Source organism: Sinohyriopsis cumingii, chromosome 3 (assembly GCF_028554795.1).
Source record: "Sinohyriopsis cumingii isolate HCF-2022 chromosome 3, ASM2855479v2, whole genome shotgun sequence".
Lineage (NCBI taxonomy): Eukaryota > Metazoa > Mollusca > Bivalvia > Unionida > Unionidae > Sinohyriopsis > Sinohyriopsis cumingii.
In genome coordinates, this window is record NC_142963.1 from 142,993,467 (window position 1) to 143,017,334 (window position 23,868).

The 23,868-nt window shown below is 34.6% G+C and overlaps 1 protein-coding gene across 2 annotated transcripts in view; it reads right to left on the reverse strand.

The window, feature by feature from the left end:
• Window positions 1-7,502: 7,502 nt before the first annotated feature.
• The window catches only part of LOC149803989 (N-acyl-phosphatidylethanolamine-hydrolyzing phospholipase D-like), a 43,962-nt gene continuing 27,596 nt past the window's right edge, over window positions 7,503-23,868 (reverse strand). For both annotated transcript variants that reach the window (XM_089953852.1, XM_089953853.1), the window contains exons 5-6: window positions 20,009-20,123; window positions 7,503-10,364 (exon numbers count right to left, since the gene is read on the reverse strand). In XM_089953852.1, coding sequence (XP_089809978.1) covers window positions 10,233-10,364; window positions 20,009-20,123 — 247 coding nt within the window. In that variant the 3' untranslated portion in view covers window positions 7,503-10,232. The remainder of the gene's footprint in view (window positions 10,365-20,008; window positions 20,124-23,868) is intronic.

Below are 23,868 nucleotides of genomic sequence, written 5' to 3' on the forward strand. Positions count from 1 at the left end.
TTACGTGAAAGTATATCAGTCTCGGGGTCGGCCATTGTGGTTATGTGAAAAAGCTTGCCGGTAGCTTCTAGTGGGTCGGTGGTTCTTTCCGGAGTTTTCCTGGGTTCTTCATCCACCATTAATACTGGCCACCATGTATAGCTTACCTTGCACTGAAAAATGGCGTCCAGTGCTGTCAAGACACTTTACGCGAAAGTATATCAGACTATATTCAGCTGTCCATTGCTGTCAAGACACTTTACGTGAAAGTATATCAGACTCTGTTCAGCTGTCCAGTGCTGTCAAGACACTTTACGTAAAAGTATATCAGACTCCGTTCGGCTACTTTTTTATATATAATAAACGCTGATATTTGCGTAACTTAATAGATTTGGTAACGATATTTAGCTCAGGCATTCGACTGTGTATCCCTATCAAAAGTTTGACTTAATATCATATCTTTAAGGAATGCCAATTAATTTTCCCACGCTACTGCTCGACATGGCTGTAAAGGTCTCGTACACTACCTTAGGTTAGGGTGGGGTGCTCCCAGTATTATCTTTAATTATTACAGAAGACCCACCCTGGCTCGTTTTTGTTAGAAATTGAAGTAGTGATAGAGATGCAAAGCTCCGAGCCCCCAGTCAGCGATGCCGACAGTTAAATTACTGAATACACAAAAGGTGAAATTCAAATAAACAACAAATTTAATGCCATTCAATAACATATAGTCCTTCCTCAAATGAAATTCAATATTCAATACCCTATCACTCGTCTTTCACTCGACCAAGTGACGGCCTATTTCATCATCTGACATAGTGTGATAGATTTTCCTCCTGTCCTGTGTTTCTACTCATCTGTAGTATTTCTTGACTGGTACCCAGTACCCCTTCAGTCCAACAACCACGTCCTTCACCCTTCCACTTCTGTTCTCTCCTTTTCTTGTCTCCCGGAGACTCTGGACCAACTGTACCAGGGTATTTCCCTTTTCTGTCTCCTACAGCTCATCCGGTCCCTAAAAGCTTCCTTGCCGTAATAGGTTGCGACAATCGAGCAAATGAGTCACTGGTATGTCCGAAGCTCCTTTGTAACTGTCAGAATAACTATGTTTCCCGCCAATTTCGAATGGCGTCGGAGTAGCTTGTAACTTCCTTATGTAATTCCCGCAAGATGGTTTAGAGACTACTGACGTTTATTTTCAATACACTAGATTTAAACTTGCGATTCCAGTGGTGGCCACGCCTTGCTCAATTCCGGGTGGATGTCGATTCACCCATGGTCTGCATAATTAGCAGACATTGCCCCCTCCCCGGCAGTCTGTCAAGGGTGGATTTACGACCCCCACTTGATGTTCCTTTGAGCCCAACACCGGCAATTCATGCCACTTACCTGTGAATCGCACGCAACCAAATAAGGCGCCAGTAACAAGTTCCTATGGCCATGTTATATACAGCTGGTTTCCCACCCGTCCTTTTGATGTCGGCTTACACTATCGTAACATACGCCGGCCGGCCAGCTGTGCACACATCGCTTTGACACTCACTGTTCGCAAGGCTGACATTCGCAACATTTATGAAGCGAATAATTAGCCTCATGGTCTAGCATATACATGTTGCAATCTGGCTATTGTACTTTACTTATAACGTGACAATGGCCGTGATGGTGTCCGCTTAATATGCAAGTGAGATCCCGCTGAATGGAATATTGTCATCTCATTGGTTAAAAGAAAATGACGTCCTGTATTTATTTATAACTTGTTTTCAGTTGGCCAGTGAGAAGGTAGAATTCCATTCAGCGCGTTGTTCTTGCATATTAAGCGGGCGCGATCAGGGCCATGTTGAGCGGTAGCGTGGGAAAATGATTTGGCATTCCTTAAAGGTATGATATAAAGTCAAACTTTAGATAGAGATACACAGTCGTCGAATGCATGAGATAAATATCGGTACCAATTTTATTAAGCTACGCAAAGCGTAGCTTGAAATATCAGCGTTTGTTCTTAAATAGGTCGCGCGCGCAAGAGGCAAGTGTCCTCCCTGTAGTTATTATATAGTACATGTATGGCAGGCAAACTGTAAGCAACGATACGAGCCCCCGTGGACAGTAGTGCAGGGTCCCAGAAAAAGCTGTAAGCCATACGGTTTTGTCTCCCTTGCATCAAGCAATTTGCCCATTTATCCTACGAACACGTGGTTGGAACTTAACAGTTGATGCTGGATGTATGTCCCTGTTTGATACATGATAATTATGTAATTTAAGTTTGTTTTGTCATCATTTTCATGTTGTAGATTTAAATAAAAGTGATTTACCGGTATAGTCACTATTTTTCAAGTCAAAAGTACTTTCAAGTTAGCTTGAATTAAAATAATTCATATAGTGATTTCATTTCCATTACGGAAAAGGTTAATCTCGCGTGCTATCTTTATCAAATCTTCGTGGAGGAAACAAACCAATACAAAATCACAAAATTAGGTTGGACACCAAATATTTTTCCTGGCGATAAAGAGAACTCTTTATACAAAAACATACTGTTTGATTTGGGATTCATTGTTTTCTTTAAATCTCGATACCTGATAGTCAGCAAGCATCGGCAACAGCGATTAATGGAGCATTTTTCTCCATCGTAACATTCATTTCCATCAAAGTTTGAAAGGGACCTGGATATATTTGTAGTTATACTTCCAAAATTGGGAAGTTTCTGGCGGACGAAACTTCGACTACATATGCTAGGAATAGGTCCTTATAATGAATCATAGGCGTCGAAAATAACATTCGACGACAATTCAGTAATCAATGAATTCAATTAACTTTTTATTTTAATGTTACTCATGTAAGTTTTGATATACAAAAGAATATTTCAAACTCTTTGTGACATCATAAATAAATAATAGCTGGTATGAGCGACGTCGAAAATGGCTAATAATAACATTCGAGATCATTTTATTCGATAAAATTCGCACACCCTGCTGTTTGTTCATACCCCAGTACCGATTTAAAAACAGAGGCATAAAGACGTTAAAACTGCACAAATTCATTCATCAATTTATAATTTCTAGGGGGTGTAGGCTGTCAAGATGTTGGTGTTTTGAATTAAATGGAAGTTTCTTTACTAACACGGCTGCCTTATTAGCATGTGTGAATCTATGTGTTCAGGCATCAGATGTGATGTAATTCACCGTCCTTGGTGGTTTCATATTAGAGTTACATCTCTTCGAACACATGTATACGGTAGTTCATCCGTTGTAGTTTTGATTTTTTTTTGCGTTTGAAATATTAAAACTAGACATTTAAAATTATTAGTCAACCACGACAGACGTTTTTCTTTTACTGAAATGGACTGCTCTTGAAATAAGAAAATGACAGTGGGCAGTCTGTCTGCTTGTTTACATCGAGAACTTCAGTTTAGTTTGAAACGATGGAACGTTTGGCAGTGTTAGGGACTCCTGGCGACAATTAGATTATAAATTATACATTGATGAATGAATGACTACGTTTTATGCAATTATTTATCTCCTTGATGCCTTTCATTTTTAAAATCAGTGGGAGGGGGTTACAAACAAACTCGAGGTTGTGCGAGTATATAGCACGTGACGTGAAATGATCAGATTTGTTCGACTAACATTGTACCAGACCGTTCTTTAGTCTCTTGAATTATAAACATTATCATAGCTCCGTCCCATCTATGTTATATAAGACTCTGGTCAAAAGCGAAAGCAAAAACTCCAAGATATCTCTCGGAACAACAAAATTTATTTATGCTTACTTTCTGTGGACTCTGAATTAAAAATTCAACACAATGGCTGATTACGTCACCTCATCTCATTAGCCAGTCAAAACATTTTTGCAATTTTCAACGACATTTCTCGCCATTTTAAAATTTTGCTAGACGTACTTTCTGCAAACATTCAAGACAAAATTCTTTTCCAGGCTTTCAAGCATCAATAAACGTCGATGCAAAACCCGTCATCCAATCAGCCCATTGAATATAACCATATTAAGAGAAACCTGATGTCATCTTATCATCACAATGACGTGAGACGTCACTTATCTCATCACCCAACCATATTACTTTATCAAGCTTTGGGAAAGCTTCTTTCTAGCGTTGCAGGATGGCCGAATGGTCTAAAGCGCACGCGTTTACCGATCATTGCCATCACACCTCTGCGTGCATGAGAGAAAGCTGCCAGTAGCTACCTGTGTGTCGATGGTTCTCACCGGGGATTCCGGGTTCTTCCTCCACCAGTTACACTGGCCACAATTAGTAGACAAACCCAAGTCAATAACTTTCTGGCGTTGCAACGAAAACTCTGTTACCACATCAGCATGTGTCGGAGATCTCTTATAGCCACACGAGTGGTCTGGTTGAACGAGACTAACGCCCATATGGCAGCTATCTCGTGTGCTATTCACGAGTCTGGTTGAAGAAGGCTATCATAAAAATTAGCCAAATCCGTACCACCATCGATAAGTAAGCATCCCTGCTATTCACAATACAATTTTGTATAATATCCCATCGTCAACCTGTTTGTTGGACAACAATGTACAACAAGAGTCTAATAAAATAGTTCCACACACTTGACCGCCATTTGAAACATCCTCATCTCTTCCGATGCGAGTCGAACAACTTAGATTCTCTGACAAGACACCGCCGTAAAGGTAGAGATGCTTCCCAAAATTATTTTTTAAACGAGACGAATGAATGAAATACCTGTACTTTTCAATTTTAATGTTATTTATGCAGTTCTGTAATTAAAAACTTAAAGAAAATATTAGAGATGATAGGTCATCTAGTTACTGTGACACCAAAGAAACTATAAAGATGTAATAATAACCACGGGCTTGAGGGCAATTTTAAGAACCTTTTTTGACACCCGAATTTATTTCAAGCATGCGATAGAAAAGGCCGATGATGTTCTGATTGACAACAGCCCTTTACTTGGTTTGCAGTGATAAATTCCTGATGTCAGTTTAATCTCTTGATTGCAATTTGAACTAAGTCAAATTCCTCGTATAAAGTTGAAAGGAGAGAATTTTATCAAATTACCGAAGCCCTTATAAAAGGAGCTCATTTTAGCCATTTTCAGTCAATTTAAATCAAGTACTGAAGCCCTTATCAAGTGAATCCATTTTAGCGATCTTTCAGTCCATTTAAATCAAGTAACTGAAGCCCTTATAAAAATGAGTTAATTTTAGCGATCTTTCAGTCCATTTAAATCAAGTACTGAATCACTTATAAAAAGGAGTCCATTTTAGAGATCTTTCAGTCCGTTTAAATCAAGTACTGAAGCCCTTATAAAAAAGGAGCCCATTTTAGCGATCTTTCAGTCCATTTAAATCAAGTACTGAAGCCCTTATAAAAAAGGAGTTCATTTTAGCGATCTTTCAGTCCGTTTAAATCAAGTACTGAATCCCTTATAAAAAGGAGTCCATTTTAGCGATCTTTCAGTCCGTTTAAATCCATTAACTGAAGCCCACGAAACGGAACCCATTTAGAGATATTTCACACGATTTAAATAAATTATAATTTAAAGTATCATGGCTCTTATAAAAGAAGCCCATTTTAGCGATATTTCAGTCACTTTAAATTAATTATTAAAACCCTTATAAAGTGAATCAATTTCAGCAATCTCTCAGTCCATTACAGTTTTTTTTATTATCGAGGCCCTTATAAAAGGAGCCCATTTTAGACATCTTCCAGTCCATTTAAATCAGTACATTTTTTGATGCAGCACCAGATTCAATTTGCAATACTATTTGAAATCAGTTGTAGCCAAGTCCGCTACTGCTTTACATCATCGAACTTTTGATTATATGCTAAATGTGTTTTGTAGTGCTAAAACTATTGTCCCAAAAATGATAACATGGTCAAATATTTTATTAATGACCATAACCTTGACTTCTGAGCTACTGTGACCCCATTATCAGTAAGCTTCGTCCTGTATCTAAGGGGAACAAATATACCAAGTTTTGTCGAACTCTGTCTTGCAGAACGTAAGTTATCATCAGGACTGAAATGCAGATTAAACTCTATTTTTAGCAAGTGACCATGACCTTGAAGGCGTTGGCTCCCAAGGAATATAGATTTCTTTCAGTGGCTAATGGAAACATATGTACTAAATTTCGCTTAATCTGTAATCTAGAACTAAAGTTATCGTCGGGAAATAAAATGTACAATGTATAGACAATTTTTTTTTTAGCAACACTGACCTTGACTTTTAGCGACTAACACCAAAACCAATACGTCTCTTCCTTGGACTACAAGGAATATGAAGCCCATGTTATGTTAAAATCTGTTCATCAAAAATGTAGTTATTATCCAGAAATGAAATATGTAGGCATGTTTATTTTGATAACAGTGGCCTTAAACATGGAGTTACTTATCCAAAAATCAATAAGCTGTGGGAAAACATGTAACAAGTTACCTTGAATTCTGTTAACTAAACTGGATCATGTCAAAACCAATACGGACTGCGGCCCTCCCACCCGTTCATCCAGACAAATGAATATAAACTATATCACTGAACATAAAAACCGAGAAATAATTCGTTGTTTGCGATGTACCGTCTAATTTGCACCTTGGCCAAAAACGCGTATGTATGTATGTATGTATGTGTGTGTGTGTGTACGTATGTATGTATTCCATCATTGCTGGAATTTCAGAATTTGCGCGGAATAGAATTGGCTTTACTAAATGGCCTGTTCTCTCAGGAATTTTCAATAAGAGCGGACAAATTAATGTATCTAGTTTGGTGCAATTTGGGGATTTACAGTACATCAACATAGATAGGGTATTTAGTTCTATTGCAGTTGGAGTAAAGTGCCTTTCCCTAGGAAACACCATGGTAACAGACCCAGGCTGATCTGACGGATTCAAACCCACACCCTTTCCATCACGTCAACCACGGAGCCATTGCGGCTTGGGTACATATCGACTTGGCATTGCATTTAAGTTTTTAAACTTATAAACTCTTATCGTCGTAGTTCAACAATTGAATATTATTAGTGTTTATAAAAAAGGTATATGTATTCAGTATACTCGGGCAAGTAGGTCTAAATATTTATTAGATACATGGGACTGAAATAAAACAAGAATCAAGTTTTATCTAGTGTTTTAAACTGAGTAAACAAACAATGTTTACATAAAATATGTATTTAAAAAGAGATAATGGATAGCTATATTTGTAAACAACCGTAACATATATATATATATATATATATATATATATATATATATATATATATATATATATATATATATATATATATATATATATATATATATATATATGTGTGTGTGTGTGTGTGTGTGTGTATGTGTGTGTAATACACTGACTACGAATCAACCCCTGACAAACGTGATCCCTTGCTGGATCCAGTGCACTTGAAAGGACTGTTATTCGCCTTATGATTTGTATTCTTTATATATATATATAATTTGCAAAATTCATTCCTAAAAATATGAGAAAGAGAAAGAGGAAATGCGATTGTGATACTTAAAAATGTTTACAAGCGATCAACACCGTTAATTATAAGACAGGAAAAGCATTTCATTTATTGTAACGCAGATAAACAACAATGGTACAAAACTGTTTATTTATTAAAAAAATAAAAGAAAGAAAGATTTCTCCGACCATTATTCTTCTTATCCCTGATTTTGGAGATTGATTTTAAACTGCATAATTTATGAACAGCACACACGTAAGCTCTCTCTTTCTCTCTCACACAATTTTATTCCTTCATGATATATTTAAACTTATGAACTTATTAACTATTTAACTAACAAACCAATGACTTTTTAATTCAAAGATACTAAAGAATATTTTGTTAATATATTCCAGGGAAGATAAAGAACAAAGAAAAATAATGTACGTGCCCTAATCTGTTCTTTTCTTGTAAAGTATTTAAGCAAATACTCAGCTCCACATGTTGGAAGTACTGATTTTAGAAGCAGAATGAAATTTTGTTAAAAAGTAAATATGCAATCTATGACCTGAAATAAGGAAATTTTCACCAGCTTTCACTAACATGAACTTACAGAGGAGTAAAGTCGAATGAGATCAGTTAGAAGTATTTGGGGCTGACCTTTTGACCTTCTGAGAAAATCTAACAGTGTAATTAGCTGATTTAAGTAATGAGTGTTTCCTTAACTCAGGACTGTTAAAGGACTGAATTTCCAGAATAGAATTCCATCAATAAAACAATGCCTATTTTGTTTCACTTACAACTAGGATAAGCTCTCAAGTGATTCTTTTTACTAAAATCTAACTTTTATTTTTCTTAACTTCACCCATTTCTAGACTGGTTCCCATTTTTCCATACAATTATTACCGAGAGTCCTTAATGCAAGGCAAAGCTGATCGAGACTTCATAAATCTACGATGACAGAAGTAACTTGGGAATTGAAACTTCATAAATCTACGATGACAAAAGTAACTTGGGAATTGAAACTTTGTCACCTCATATTTCCACAATACCACTAATGAAAACATAAATATCCAGTTATATGTTATAAATGTTTGATTTTATCCATAATTTATCATTATGTTAACACAAACAATTAACCAACCAGAAACTATTTTCTTTCTGAATTCACTTGTTCCTTTGAAAAGATGTTACCCAGTTTTTATTTTTTAAAGTCAAACTGCACTCTAGAAAGAAAAGATATATTCACTAAGTAAATTGGAATCGTTGCTCAAATTAAAACAATGCTTTGTAAGATGTAAAGAAATGCCATTTACCAATATTATTGATTAACAGTGATGAATGGTGTTGGACTTCCAACAAACAATCGTACATCAGCAATGCACTATCTGTCAATACAGTATTGACAATAATGAGTGGTGTGACACCAGCAAGATATAATGATAATGTATATAAAATACTGGTAATATAAGAGCAATGAAACGCACTATTGATGACAATGACTGGCATGACCAACCAAACCCACTACTGGAAGATAATAATACAGTAAAACAGTCTATAAAAAGAGTCTACAAATCATCAAATAATATTAATTAATCAATCGACCAATGAACTAGAAATTTTCTAAATATACCTGGACAAAAGACGGAGGTCACACAAAATTCTGGATATAGATGGAAAGACAGCTAAATCTGCTAGCCCAAAACATCCCTAGATAATTGATTTAATGGAGCAGTAATGGCCAGACCTACCACTGGGAAACATTAAGATCACTGCTGACAAAATGGAGGCAGATATGCCTAAAAACTCCACAAGAGAGCTTCTCCTACTCATGAAAAATTACATCTCGGCATTAGTGAGCTTGTAACAGGTGGTTCAAAATATAAGGATCCAATTCAATCGCCTGGCCTTTGGAGACTTGAGCATGTTAGACAGGGTTGCGCTATATCCCTTATCAGCAGAAACCTGACACTCTCTCTCTCTCTCTCTCTCTTTCAATCGTCACTGCCACCATAAAAATTTTTGAATTTGTCTTGCTGTCCTTTTCACTGTTCCATGAAACTAAAGAAAGTAATGGAAAATATAAAAATGTTAAGGACTCAACTAGTAGGTTTTACTCTTTTTGGCAGGGTCATAAATGACTTTAATGACAATTCAAAATAATCGCCTATAAGACGAGTCCAACTTCAAACAATATAGACTCCAGCAGATCAACGTCTATATTGTTTGTTCTAATTAACAAATCACATAGACCCAAAATCTATCCGTGCATTATGAGACAGCAGCTTTGTTTCTACGCAGAGCTTTCATCAAAAGAGCACCAAAGTAAAAGTTCATGTGTCTGTTTACTCAAAGTGTGCACAATACCCAATAAATATGCACAAGAATAAAAACGATGGTCAAATTTCAAGTGACATGTCAATGTATGTTTGTGTGTGTGTACGTTTTCTTGTTGGGTGGGGTCCGGCCGCCCCAGAAACCCGCCTACCCAATCTAGCCCTGCAATTATACCAATTGTTTTCTGATTCTTGCTTTTGATTTGTAATAAATCATCTGAAAATTTCAAGACAATGAACGATACGAAATGAGTAAACCAAATATATCAAATCCTATCAGAACTATAACCCGCATAAAAAATAATGGATATGATATAAATAAAATAAATAAATATATATATAAACATATATAAACATATCCATATTTTGTCATGTTAATGAATCAACATTACAAAAAAGTAGTCATTAACTACAGAATTTTCAGACATTCATCTTTCAGCGAACAAAATTCCATAACAGACTATCGTATTAAAAGAAATGACAATAGCCTGCAGTGAGTCAATGTTGCATTGCAACACGAGTGTTTTGGAATGTCTTGACTTCACCATGGTTTAGTGTGATGAAGGCGTCTTTATGCATTCCTCGTTGTTCTAATTCTTTCATTAAAAGGGACTTCGGTTCCATGTAGGGCTGCAAAAATAAACACACACACACAAAGATATATATATATATATATATATATATATATATATATATATATATATATATATATATATATATATATATATATATATGACGCTGTAACGAAAGTGTGCAAGACAAAAGAATGCCGACAACTGCCCGCAATGATAAACAACCCGACAAATACGCGCAACACAAAAGCGTGCATGTATACAAATATAAGGTTGAGAAGACAATAAAAAAAGGTTAAATGAAAAGTTTATTTATTTATTGCATTATATTGTAAGAATATCTGTTCACATGTTCTTAGGCGTGCTTATGTCCTGCGCGCATTTGTCACTGCGCGCTTTTAACTGCGCGCTTATGTTGGGTCCTCAAATATATATATATATATATATATATATATATATATATATATATATATATATATATATATATATATATATATATATATATATATATATATATATATTTCAGGTTAGAGAATTTGTATAGATAGATGAAGATTAATTACTAGATCACCATATGGTTGTCTGATATGAATGACTGCATACAGCACTGACTTCTGTATATCATGTTTTGGTGATATGTGCTTAGTCGTGATGGAACTCTCTCTCTCTCTCTCTCTCTCTCTCTCTCTCTCTCTATATATATATATATATATATATATATATATATATATATATATATACTTGCTGACATATCAGCATTTCGGGCCATTAATTAATTCAATACACTGGCAGCAGATTCTGATCTGGCATTACATAGATATTTCACCAAGACAGAGACTGATCTGGCATTACAAAGACATTTCACCAAGACAGAGACTTATCTGGCATTACATAGATATTTCACCAAGACAGAGACTGATCTGGCATTACATTGATATTTCACCAAGACAGAGACTGATCTGGCATTACATAGATATTTCACCAAGACAGAGACTGATCTGGCATTACAAAGACAGAGACTGATCTGGCATTACATAGATACTTCACCAAGACAGAGACTGATCTGGCATTACATAGATATTTCACCAAGACAGATTCTGATCTGGCATTTCAAAGATACTTCACCAAGACAGAGACTGATCTGGCATTACATAGATATTTCACCAAGACAGATTCTGATCTGGCATTTCAAAGATACTTCACCAAGACAGAGACTGATCTGGCATTACACAGATATTTCACCAAGACAGATTCTGATCTGGCATTTCAAAGATACTTCACCAAGACAGATTCTGATCTGGCATTACAAAGACAGAGACTGATCTGGCATTTCAAAGATACTTCACCAAGACAGAGACTGATCTGGCATTACATAGATACTTCACCAAGACAGAGACTGATCTGGCATTACAAAGACATTTCACCAAGACAGAGACTGATCTGGCATTACATAGATACTTCACCAAGACAGAGACTGATCTGGCATTACATAGATATTTCACCAAGACAGATTCTGATCTGGCATTTCAAAGATACTTCACCAAGACAGAGACTGATCTGGCATTACATAGATATTTCACCAAGACAGATTCTGATCTGGCATTTCAAAGATACTTCATCAAGACAGAGACTGATCTGGCATTTCAAAGATACTTCACCAAGACAGCGACTGATCTGGCATTACATAGATATTTCACCAAGACAGATTCTGATCTGGCATTACAAAGACAGAGACTGATCTGGCATTTCAAAGATACTTCACCAAGACAGAGACTGATCTGGCATTACATAGATACTTCACCAAGACAGAGACTGATCTGGCATTACAAAGACATTTCACCAAGACAGAGACTGATCTGGCATTACATAGTTACTTCACCAAGACAGAGACTGATCTGGCATTACATAGATATTTCACCAAGACAGATTCTGATCTGGCATTTCAAAGATACTTCACCAAGACAGCGACTGATCTGGCATTACATAGATATTTCACCAAGACAGATTCTGATCTGGCATTTCAAAGATACTTCACCAAGACAGATTCTGATCTGGCATTACAAAGACAGATTCTGATCTGGCATTTCAAAGATACTTCACCAAGACAGCGACTGATCTGGCATTACATAGATATTTCACCAAGACAGATTCTGATCTGGCATTTCAAAGATACTTCACCAAGACAGATTCTGATCTGGCATTACAAAGACAGAGACTGATCTGGCATTTCAAAGATACTTCACCAAGGCAGAGACTGATCTGGCATTACATAGATACTTCATCAAGACAGAGACTGATCTGGCATTACATAGATATTTCACCAAGACAGATTCTGATCTGGCATTTCAAAGATACTTCACCAAGAAAGAGACTGATCTGGCATTACATAGATATTTCACCAAAACAGATTCTGATCTGGCATTTCAAAGATACCTCACCAAGACAGAGACTGATCTGGCATTACAAAGACATTTCACCAAGACAGAGACTGATCTGGCATTACAAAGACATTTCACCAAGACAGCAGTGCTTAATTATATTTGTTTTAAAATCTCTGGGACTTCAAAAATCATCAATGCAAAAGTTTTCACTGACAACATATTACTCACATAACTCAGTCTACCTTCTCAGAAATATCATAGAGAAAATTAAAACATGTCGAAAACATATGTGATAAATGGCACTTTTGGTGGTAGCATGTGTATTGAGGAGAAAACTGTCAAGATCTATAGACTCAATAATTAGACCAGACTTGGGTTGTTTTGAAAATCTGAATTAAAAATCATTTGACCACTCATAATTTCATATCTCACCATCTAGTGTAGGAAGATGATACAAACTGAAACTAACAAAATTTTGGACCAGCAAGCTCTGACAAAATTATTTCACAAATTTAAAAAAAAATATCCAGATTATAAAGACAATTAGCGAACATGAACATAAACAGTGGCATCAAAGGAAGAGATATTGCCTATCTGTTTACACCTTTCTCTTGGATAAACATGTGGTTAAAGCTAGTTATATTAAAATATAACACACTAGCAGTTACATGTGCTAATTTGCTGATTTCATGCTCCACAAGAAAGACTTAACAAGGTTTCTCAAAGAAGATTCAGATTTACAAATTACTTTTGATAATGATAACATCAAGATAATTACTTTTGATAATGATAACATCAAGATAATTACCTTTGATCATGATAACATCAAGATAATTAACATCACTTGTGGAATAAATCACATATATGGTGCAGACAAATATCAAAATGAATATTGTTAAATTTACAGTACAACCTGAAGATCTCGTAAACATAAAGTTGATCAATAATGATTTTACAAACAAAAAAAAAAACATACAATTTAGGGATAAAATCAAAGTTAAAACATCAAATGGTAAATTCCTACAGCAGCAGCTGTTTAGATTCAGTAACAGGAATGGCAAAATTCGACAATGATCTAATATATAGCTTATATCATTGACGAGACTGAAGAAAACAAAAATACAAGCAATTTCAAAATAAGCTTATTCAAGTACCTGATTTAGAAAAATGTCCTGTTTGCATTTTGACATCTAATGAAAATTTCTCAAGCATAAAGCATTATATTGACGTTTATTCATTTATAAATGACCCACAAAGAACACTACATTACTACAATAATCACATCCAGCTGATTATAAAAATATCAATCAACAGTGGGTAGAAATTAAAGGTATCAAAAACAAACAAAATATGCGAAATTGAATGAATGACTCACAGAATAATCTAATCATGGTTCACACTACACAAACATGCAAGAATTTTTTTTCCCTCTGAAAGTGTTTACGCCAGTCACATGAATGACCATCATGGACAGGAAGACACTGCTGATATGAATGCAAATGAAAATACAACAATGGATACAAATACATTCTGGCAGAGATAAACATTTTCCCAAATAGGTTTTGACTGAAAAAGTGAAAACAAGAAAGTAGAAGGCATACACAAATCATTTTGAGAGATCTTAAATTAACATAAACCTGAGAAGATACAGTTTGATAAGGGTGTTTTACAGCAGGTAAGTTGGAGATTTGCTGGAAAAGGAAAACAATACTTTTCACCTCACTCAGACAAAAATATATAGTGAGTGGATAAAAAGTATTATGGAAAATGAAAATGTTTTGAAAATAATCAGTTTGTAGAATGTGGCAGACATGAAAAAATGCACTTAAGCACAACATTTTTTAAGTACATATGCTAAGCATATTTGTGTTGAACACAACCCTAGTGGGAAAAAAAGATGTTCATGCAGAAACAGCAAGGGCCTCCATTCTTACACGTATAATCACACCCTTTAATTTGACTTACAACATCAAGGAGACTATTCTAACAATGACAATCATATCTTTTAAATGGATGCTCAATATCAAGGCCTCTTTATGTACACTTACGATCATTTGATCATACCTTTCTAATGGCTGCACAACAGCAAGACCTCAATTCCAACAATGACAATCATATATTGTAAATGGATGCACAACAGCAAGACCTCTATTCCAACAATGACAATCATATGTTGTAAATGGATGTACAACAGCAAGACCTCTATTCCAACAATGACAATCATATATTTTAAATAGATGCACAACAGCAAGACCTATATTCCAACAATGACAATCATATATTTTAAACAGATGCTCAACAGAGAACTGTATATAAATGGATGCACAAAACCAAGGCCTCTATTCTACCATGTACAATCATCTTTTAAGTGGCTGTACAGTTGCAATGCCTTTATTCTAACACCATCATATTTTAAATGGATGTAAAACTGCAAAGCCTCTCTTCTAACACCATCATATTTTAAATGGATGTAAAACTGCAAAGCCTCTCTTCTAACACCATCATATTTTAAATTGATGTAAAACTGCAATGCCTCTCTTCTAACACCATCATATTTTAAATGGATGTAAAACTGCAAAACCTCTCTTCTAACACCATCGTGTTTTAAATGGATGTAAAACTGCAAAGCTTCTCTTCTAACACCATCATATTTTAAATGGATGTAAAACTGCAATGCCTCTATTCTAACACCATCATATTTTAAATGGATGTAAAACTGCAAAGCCTCTCTTCTAACACCATCATATTTTAAATGGATGTAAAACTGCAAAGCCTCTCTTCTAACACCATCATATTTTAAATGGATGTAAAACTGCAAAGCCTCTCTTCTAACACTGACAATCGTATCTTTCAAATAAATTTACAACAGAAAAATCTCTTTCCAAAAGAGCATCAGAAGCTGACAATTCATTACTGATAGCAAACAGACTGTGTCTGCACTAAATCTGAAATAGAGACTGAAATAAAGACTGAAATACAGACTGAAATAAAGACTGAAATACAGACTGAAATAAAGACCGAAATAATGAAATAAAGACTGAAATAGAGAATGAAATAGAGAATGAAATACAGACTAAAGTAGAGACTGAAATAGAGATTGAAATAAAGACTGAAATAAAGACTGAAATGAAGACTGAAATAATGAAATAAAGACTGAAATAGAGAATGAAATAGAGAATGAAATACAGACTAAAGTAGAGACTGAAATAGAGATTGAAATAAAGACTGAAATATAGACTGAAATAAAGACTGAAATAGAGACTGAAATAAAGACTGAAATAGGGACTGAAATAGAGACTGAAATAAAGACTGAAATAGAGACTGAAATAGGGACTGAAATATTGACTGAAATAAAGACTGAAATATAGACTGAAATAAAGACTGAAATATAGGCTGAAATAAAGACTGAAATAGAGACTGAAATAATGAAATAAAGACTGAAATAGAGACTGAAATGAAGACTAAAATAAGACTGAAATAAGACTGAAATATAGACTGAAATAGAGACTGAAATAAAGACTGAAATACAGACTGAAATGAAGACTGAAATAATGAAATAAAGACTGAAATAGAGAATGAAATAGAGAATGAAATACAGACTAAAGTAGAGACTGAAATAGAGATTGAAATAAAGACTGAAATATAGACTGAAATAAAGACTGAAATAGAGACTGAAATAAAGACTGAAATAGGGACTGAAATAGAGACCGAAATAAAGACTGAAATAGAGACTGAAATAGGGACTGAAATAGAGACTGAAATAAGACTGAAATATAGACTGAAATAAAGACTGAAATAGAGACTGAAATAATGAAATAAAGACTGAAATAGAGACTGAAATAAAGACTGAAATAAGATTGAAATAAGACTGAAATATAGACTGAAATAGAGACTGAAATAAAGACTGAAATAGAGACTGAAATAAAGACTGAAATAGAGACTGAAATAATGAAATAAAGACTGAAATAGAGACTGAAATAAAGACTGAAATAAGACTGAAATATAGACTGAAATATAGACTGAAATAGAGACTGAAATAAAGACTGAAATAGGGACTGAAATAGAGACTGAAATAGAGACTGAAATAAAGACTTTTAAATTAGCTCCCAACTTTTCTGATCAACAAGATGTACAACAGGAAGTGGTTGCTCACCATAATGATCCAAAGGACAAGTTGTTAGAGTTACTTATTATCTTTGCCATTATAAGTATTTTGTTACTGATTATCTTTGCCAATATAAGTATTTTGTTACTGATTATCTTTACCATTATAAGTATTTTCTTTATGACTGATGACTGTTGCAACCCTGAAGATGTAAAAAAAAGAAAGCAACTAACCCTAGCCATATTAGCATTTAGTAACAGCATTTCTGAAATGTGTTATTCCATATGAAATTAAAGGACTGACACTTTAAAGCCAATTGAAAGGACCAAACCTTTAATCATTTAGAATTTTTCATTCAAAATACAATACTTTAAGTCCATATGATCTATATACAGACAATACTTTGATCATTTTCCTTTTGACTGAAAAAAATGCCCAATAACTTTCTGACCCATTTGTCAAATACATGTACCTTGTTCTTGGAATAGCCATTATAATCAGAGAACTTAATGTTACCTTGATATCACTCTGTCTTAAAATATATACACACTGTAATAGCCATAAGAAGTCTCATCCTACTATCATATTTATTTTTGAACTTTAAACAATATTTGCAACCATCCATCTGGATAATTCTAACATTGTAAATCTATCAAAATTTAGGTTTAGCTAATTTGTTTTGTTTTTCAAACTTACTAACACTAAGACATTGTCAATTATCTCCTTACAAATGAGATATTGGATAATTCTAACACCGCAAATCCATCAAAAGGTTTAGTTAATTTGTTTTGTTTTTCAAACTTACTAACACTAAGACATTGTCAATTATCTCCTTTCTCTTGGAGAAATCTTCTACTGTAAATCCAGTACTATGTAAGTTAACTGAATTGTTTTGTTTTTCAAACTAACACTAAATCATTGTCAATAATTGCAAATGAGATCTTGCTGACGTTTGAAAAGTTATTTTCATCTGTATATATTTTTACCATTGTTTTTTATTCACTTATTCATCTTTCTATTAAATACACTCATATTCATCAATCTGAAAAATTCTTACTCAAAATTATTCTTAGTCTTTTACCTTGGACTTGAAACCAGTTCAATGTAGAATTATAAGTGTGGTTATTGATCAAACAGGACAACTCTGTGTGCCTTTTCAGTTTTAAACAAAACTGTATGTAAAACTCTAGTTTCTGTAGTGAATAACAAATTTCTCTTTGTCTTACATGTGCTTAACAGTTTGGGTTTTGTGACCATCAAAAACTATTCAGGTTTCTGCAAATTTAGCATTATATAAATTTTTATCCAGCTGTTCTATAGATTGTCTCTTAAACTGAAATCTATCAGCAAACTGAAACCTATCAGCAAACCTGACTGACCATTTAATTATTTATTGTCCTAGTTTCATGATTCTATCAACGATGAAATTCATGCTAAAAGATATTTATTTCTAATTGTTGTTAAGAATTTTACCTCTTCATAAACATAATATTTAATCACTGTACTGTTTGCTGTCATCAGCTAACAAGTTATTAATGAAGAATGGTATTTTTTTTTGATCTTTTAAATCCGAATTGCAGTCATTGTGAGCTGAACCTATATTCTTGAATGTTAAATTATTATGGTCGTGCACCCTTTGATGTTTTTATTTTGCTCAAAAATGTAACATGTTTGTTGTGAGAAAGCTTGCCAGTAGCTTCTCGTGGGTTGATGGTTCTTTCCTGGGTTCTTCATCCACCATTAATACTGGCCGCCATGTTTAGCCTATTGTGTGCTGAAAAATGGCATTAAACCCTACAACAGCAACAACAACAACAACATGTTTGTTGAGTTAAAACTCCTCTTACCCTCATCTTCAATGAAAAAGGTTTTGCTTTGCTTGATCTTAATTATCCCTATTCTAGATTTACGATCTTACCCAACGCATTGTAAAATACCTCAATACAATCTGTACCTCTGTAAACTAATGTATTGTGTGAATTGATTTACGATGCAGACAAATCCCTAATGTTCAAAATCACAAGAAGTTATCCAGTACTATGATACCTTCGAAATCACATTACATATGGAACCATGACTGCTCTGGTGGCCTAGTGGTTAGAGCATCTGCCTCGAATGCAAGAGGTCATAGGTTTGAACCCAGGCAGAGTCATACCAAAAACTTATAAAAATGGTACTAACAGCTGCCTTGCTAGGCGCTCAGCCTTAAGAGGCTAGTGTTAGGACTGGTTGGCTGGTGTCAGGATAATGTGATTGGGTGGGACATCATGCCACATGTCTGCGGCATGATGCCCCAGTGCTAGACATCACTATAATCTGCCACACTGCAGACATCATAGTGATATAACTGAAACTATGTTAAATATCCAAATCACACACACACATGCATATTGAACCTCAAATTAGTAATATGGCCTGGTGGGGGAGGTAATTTTACAACTGAACCCTCTTTGGACATTATATCTGTCAAGTAATCTGAACTGTATCGTAGTCTTTTGTGTGCTGATAATTTCTTTTAAGTGTACTGAAGAAAAAATCATGCATATTTAGAAATCTATATTCATCCATCATTTCAACTTGCAAATATTTCATACATTATACAGACTTATCAAATTCCTTTCATTTTCTAAATATCACCTATCCATTATGGACAGTATTTAAACCAATTACTGTATTTATCTAAATTGAATTTAATGGTCTATCTAAGACCACTTAGTGTTTCTAACACAGTATTAAAGAAAACACTCGTCTTTATGTTTCAGTAGTCATACAAGTTATTTTCTAAGCACATTCAGAATTTTTTATATTTATAATATTATTTCTTATTACCACTAAATTAGCACTAAAGAGTTGACAGCATGTGCCAATGTTGTGATCATTTAGCAACAACAGTCAACACACACATATGCAGACTCTCCAGGTATATGTATAAAGCCATGTGACACACCTTGTGGTCAGTCATGGGCTTCGAGAAAATTCTGCTCTCTTGGAAAAGCACCATACACAACATGTGCACAGTGATGGCTTTCTGATTTTTGTTATTGGCACATTTGATAAAAGCTACTATTAGTGCTATGTTCAGCCTGAAACTCTAATATTAATATCAATAATGAAGAATTAAATTAATAACAATATTTAATACAAGCAAACATATTCAACAGACAATATTAAGATAAATTTTTAACCAAATAATGTATGTTTTGTATGTATATATACCTCATATGTGAGTTTGAATGTTCCCCAGTGTATCCCGATTGACTGTTCAGCTCTGACGTCCAAGTGAATCTGCACTGAATCCTTCGGCTCAACATGATGGGAACTCATAAACCATCTGTAAATTTGAAAAATTAGATAAGAAATCCTTTGATTTGTCTGGGACAAATATTTTTGAAACTCCTTTGGCTTTGACTACTGACCTACTTTAAAGTCTTTAATGTTACCCAAGTTAATTGAGTGGAATGTTCAATAATGATCCAAATAAGAAAGCAGATCCACACTTTTCAAACCTTAAATCTCAGAAAATATATTCCCACCCTTTTGAATAACCACTACTACTCCTTGCTTCCAGACACACACACACACACACAAACACACACATGCACACACACAAACACGCACAAATAAAAGGCACCAATACATTAATCCCCATCTTTTAACATCATTTGACAATCAAACAGTGTAGGCAGATTTGTTCAATACCTCAATGACACTATCAGACATACATGTACACACAGACATGGCATTGCTATATAAAGATAAAGCAAAATCATATAATTATCAAATTTTCTTCTTAACTACAAAATATGTATGTAAGATGAATATCTAAGAAGAATATCAATGTAAGAAGAATATATATGTAAGAAGAATATATATGTAAAAAGAATATGAATGTAAGAATATGTATGTAAGATGGATATGGATGTCAGAAGAATATGTAAGAAGAATATGAGTGCAATATGACTGGAAGAATATGTATGTAACAAGAATATGAATGTAAGAATATGTATGTAAGAAGGATATGGATGTCAGAAGAATATGTAAGAAGAATATATAAATAAGAAGAATATATACATATGAATGCAAGAAGAATATGTATGTAAAAAGGATATGAATGTAAGAAGAATATATATGTAAGAAGAATATATACATATGAATGTAAGAAGTATGTGTATGTAAGAAGGATATGGATGTAAGAAGAATATATATGTAAGAAGAATATGAAAGTAAGAAGTATATGACTGGTGGACTATCTATGTAACAAGAATATGAATGCAAGAATATGTATGTAAAAAGGATATGGATGTCAGAAAAATATATATGTAAGAATATATACATAAGAAGAATATGAATGCAAGAAAAATATATACGTAAGAATATGTACGTAAGAAGAATATGAATGTAAGAAGTATATGACTGGAAGAATATCTATGCAACAAGAATATGCATGTAAGAAGAATACAAAAAAGTTGTAGTGTTTCCATAAAACATAATTCTGTTGATTCTTTATTTATAAAGCAAATAATCTTTCCAAATGTGTTGGAGCTTTTTCCCCAAATCCATTGGATCTTCTTTCACTTGATTTTTTTAAAATGTTTCTCTCCAAATATACTGGATGTACATGTACATGCATTCAGATTATTTCTCATGAGGCAAAATTATACAGTAAGCAAACATGACAAAGCACTGAGAGTCAGAAAAACTGGAAAAGCACTTTTGAGATCAATGGATCCCTTTTTTAATGTAGATGACAAAGAAATAACAATTGCAAACACAGACACATAAAAAAGAAATGTATTTATATACTGTACAGGTATGGTGATATCATCATCACCGAATCTAGTACTAATGGACATGAGAAATAAGGAAGACAACAGTCAACTGTATAAGTCTGAACCAATTTGTGTCAAATCAGGTATTCCAGTTTGACGAGAATAATATATATATATATATATATATATATATATATATATATATATATATATATATGTATATGTATATATATATATATATATATATATATATATATATATATATATATATATATATATATATATATATATATCCAATGTGACTCCGCTATAACATGCCCCACGATAACACTGGTCAACAGTGAAATCATTACTGACTTGAAAAGGCCCTAATCTGTAGTATTTTGGTGTGCCGAACACGAATATAACCGTGAAAAATTTGTATTGGCTCTCGTTTTGAAGATATTCATATACCTCATTTTCTATGTTTCACTGTGTAAATTTCTCCAGTAGGACTGCAGCAACATCCGGAATAATGATGTAACATTGCATAATACCATCATGCTCACATCATCCACAGTTGATTGCATCATTTTCTGATGCAATGCAATACTAATGCCATGCGGCTGCTGAAGTAAGTTGACGTCAGCAGTGTACTATACATGTGTAGGCCTATTATACTAATGCCAGGCGGCTGCTGAAGCTGACGTAAGCAGTGTACTATATAAAGCCCAATCAGATAGGTTCAGCATTTAAAATATTTTAGACGTTGTGCGAGACAGTTCAAGCTACTGTTACATAAAACTTATTATTTTATCCATTTACGTACAATAAAGAACAGTAATGCCTCGAAAGTGTGTTAATACCGCGGACAATTTTTGCTATATTTGTGGGGAAGTGACATTTGCCAACCAGAAGAAAAGTATCAATTCTCAAGTGAAGAAGGCATATCATCTTTACTTCGGATGCAAGGTTGGTGACCAAGACAAGCCTTGGGCTCCGCATATATGCTGTGCTACATGTACAACACAGCTTTCACAGTGGTTGAATTGCAAAAGGTCATCAATGCCGTCTGCAGTCCCAATGGTGTGGAGAGAGCCAAGCAACCACCTAAATGACTGTTACTTCTGCTTGGTTCCTCCTCTTTCCGGCGGAATAACGAAGCGAAAGAAGTCGAGAATAGTCTACCCAAACATTCCGTCTGCATTGAGACCAGTTCCACATGGTGAGGGACTTCCTATTCCAGAACCTCCAGCAGAATATTCTCTTGATTCATCTGACGAAGACAAAGGTGAGTCGACCTGTTCTTCTCCTGGTCCATCAGCATGCAGTGATCCAGATTTTCACTGTGGTGCATCATCAACCCCACACAGAATAACACAGGAAGAACTAAATGACCTGATTCGTGATTTGGACTTATCAAAGAACAAGGCAGAATTGCTAGGATCAAGACTCCAACAATGGAATCTTCTAGAAGAAGATGTCACAATTACTGCATATCGAAAGCGCCACCAGCAATTGGAGCCTTTCTTCAGAAAGGAAAGTAATCTGATATTCTGTTCCGATATTGAGGGCCTCATGAATGCTTTAAAAATCACTCATGACCCACAAGAATGGAGACTATTTGTGGACTCTTCGAAACTGAGTCTCAAGGCTGTGCTTTTGCACAATGGAAACATTCTTCCATCTATTCCAGTAGCGTATGCTGTCCACATGAAAGAGACATACGATAACTTAAGGCAGCTACTGAATTCCATTGAGTATAACAAGTACAGCTGGCACCTCTGTGGTGATTTGAAGGTAGTTGCCCTTTTAATGGGACTGCAGCAAGGATATACAAAATACATGTGTTTCTTATGCGAGTGGGATAGCCGAGCAAGGGAAATGCACTACATGAGGAAGGAATGGACTCACAGGCAGAATGTAGCCATTGGAGAGAAGAATATCCAACACCCAGCTCTGGTTGAGGCTCAGAAAATCTTGCTACCACCCCTTCACATCAAACTAGGTTTGATGAAGAACTTCGTGAAAGCCATTGACCGGACTTTGCCAGCATTCCGATACCTGCATGAAAAATTCCCTCGACTCAGCGAAGCAAAGATTAAAGAGGGAGTTTTTGTGGGTCCTCAGATTCGAGAGCTTTTCAAAGATGACCGGTTCAACAACTTGCTGGAAGGTGACGCGAAACAAGCATGGAATGCTTTTCGCCTAGTTTCTACAAACTTCCTCGGAAATGTTAGGGCAGAAAACTATAAGGAACTAGTAGAAGACATGTTGATGAAGTATAAGAAACTTGGCTGCAATATGTCTCTAAAGATTCACTTCCTT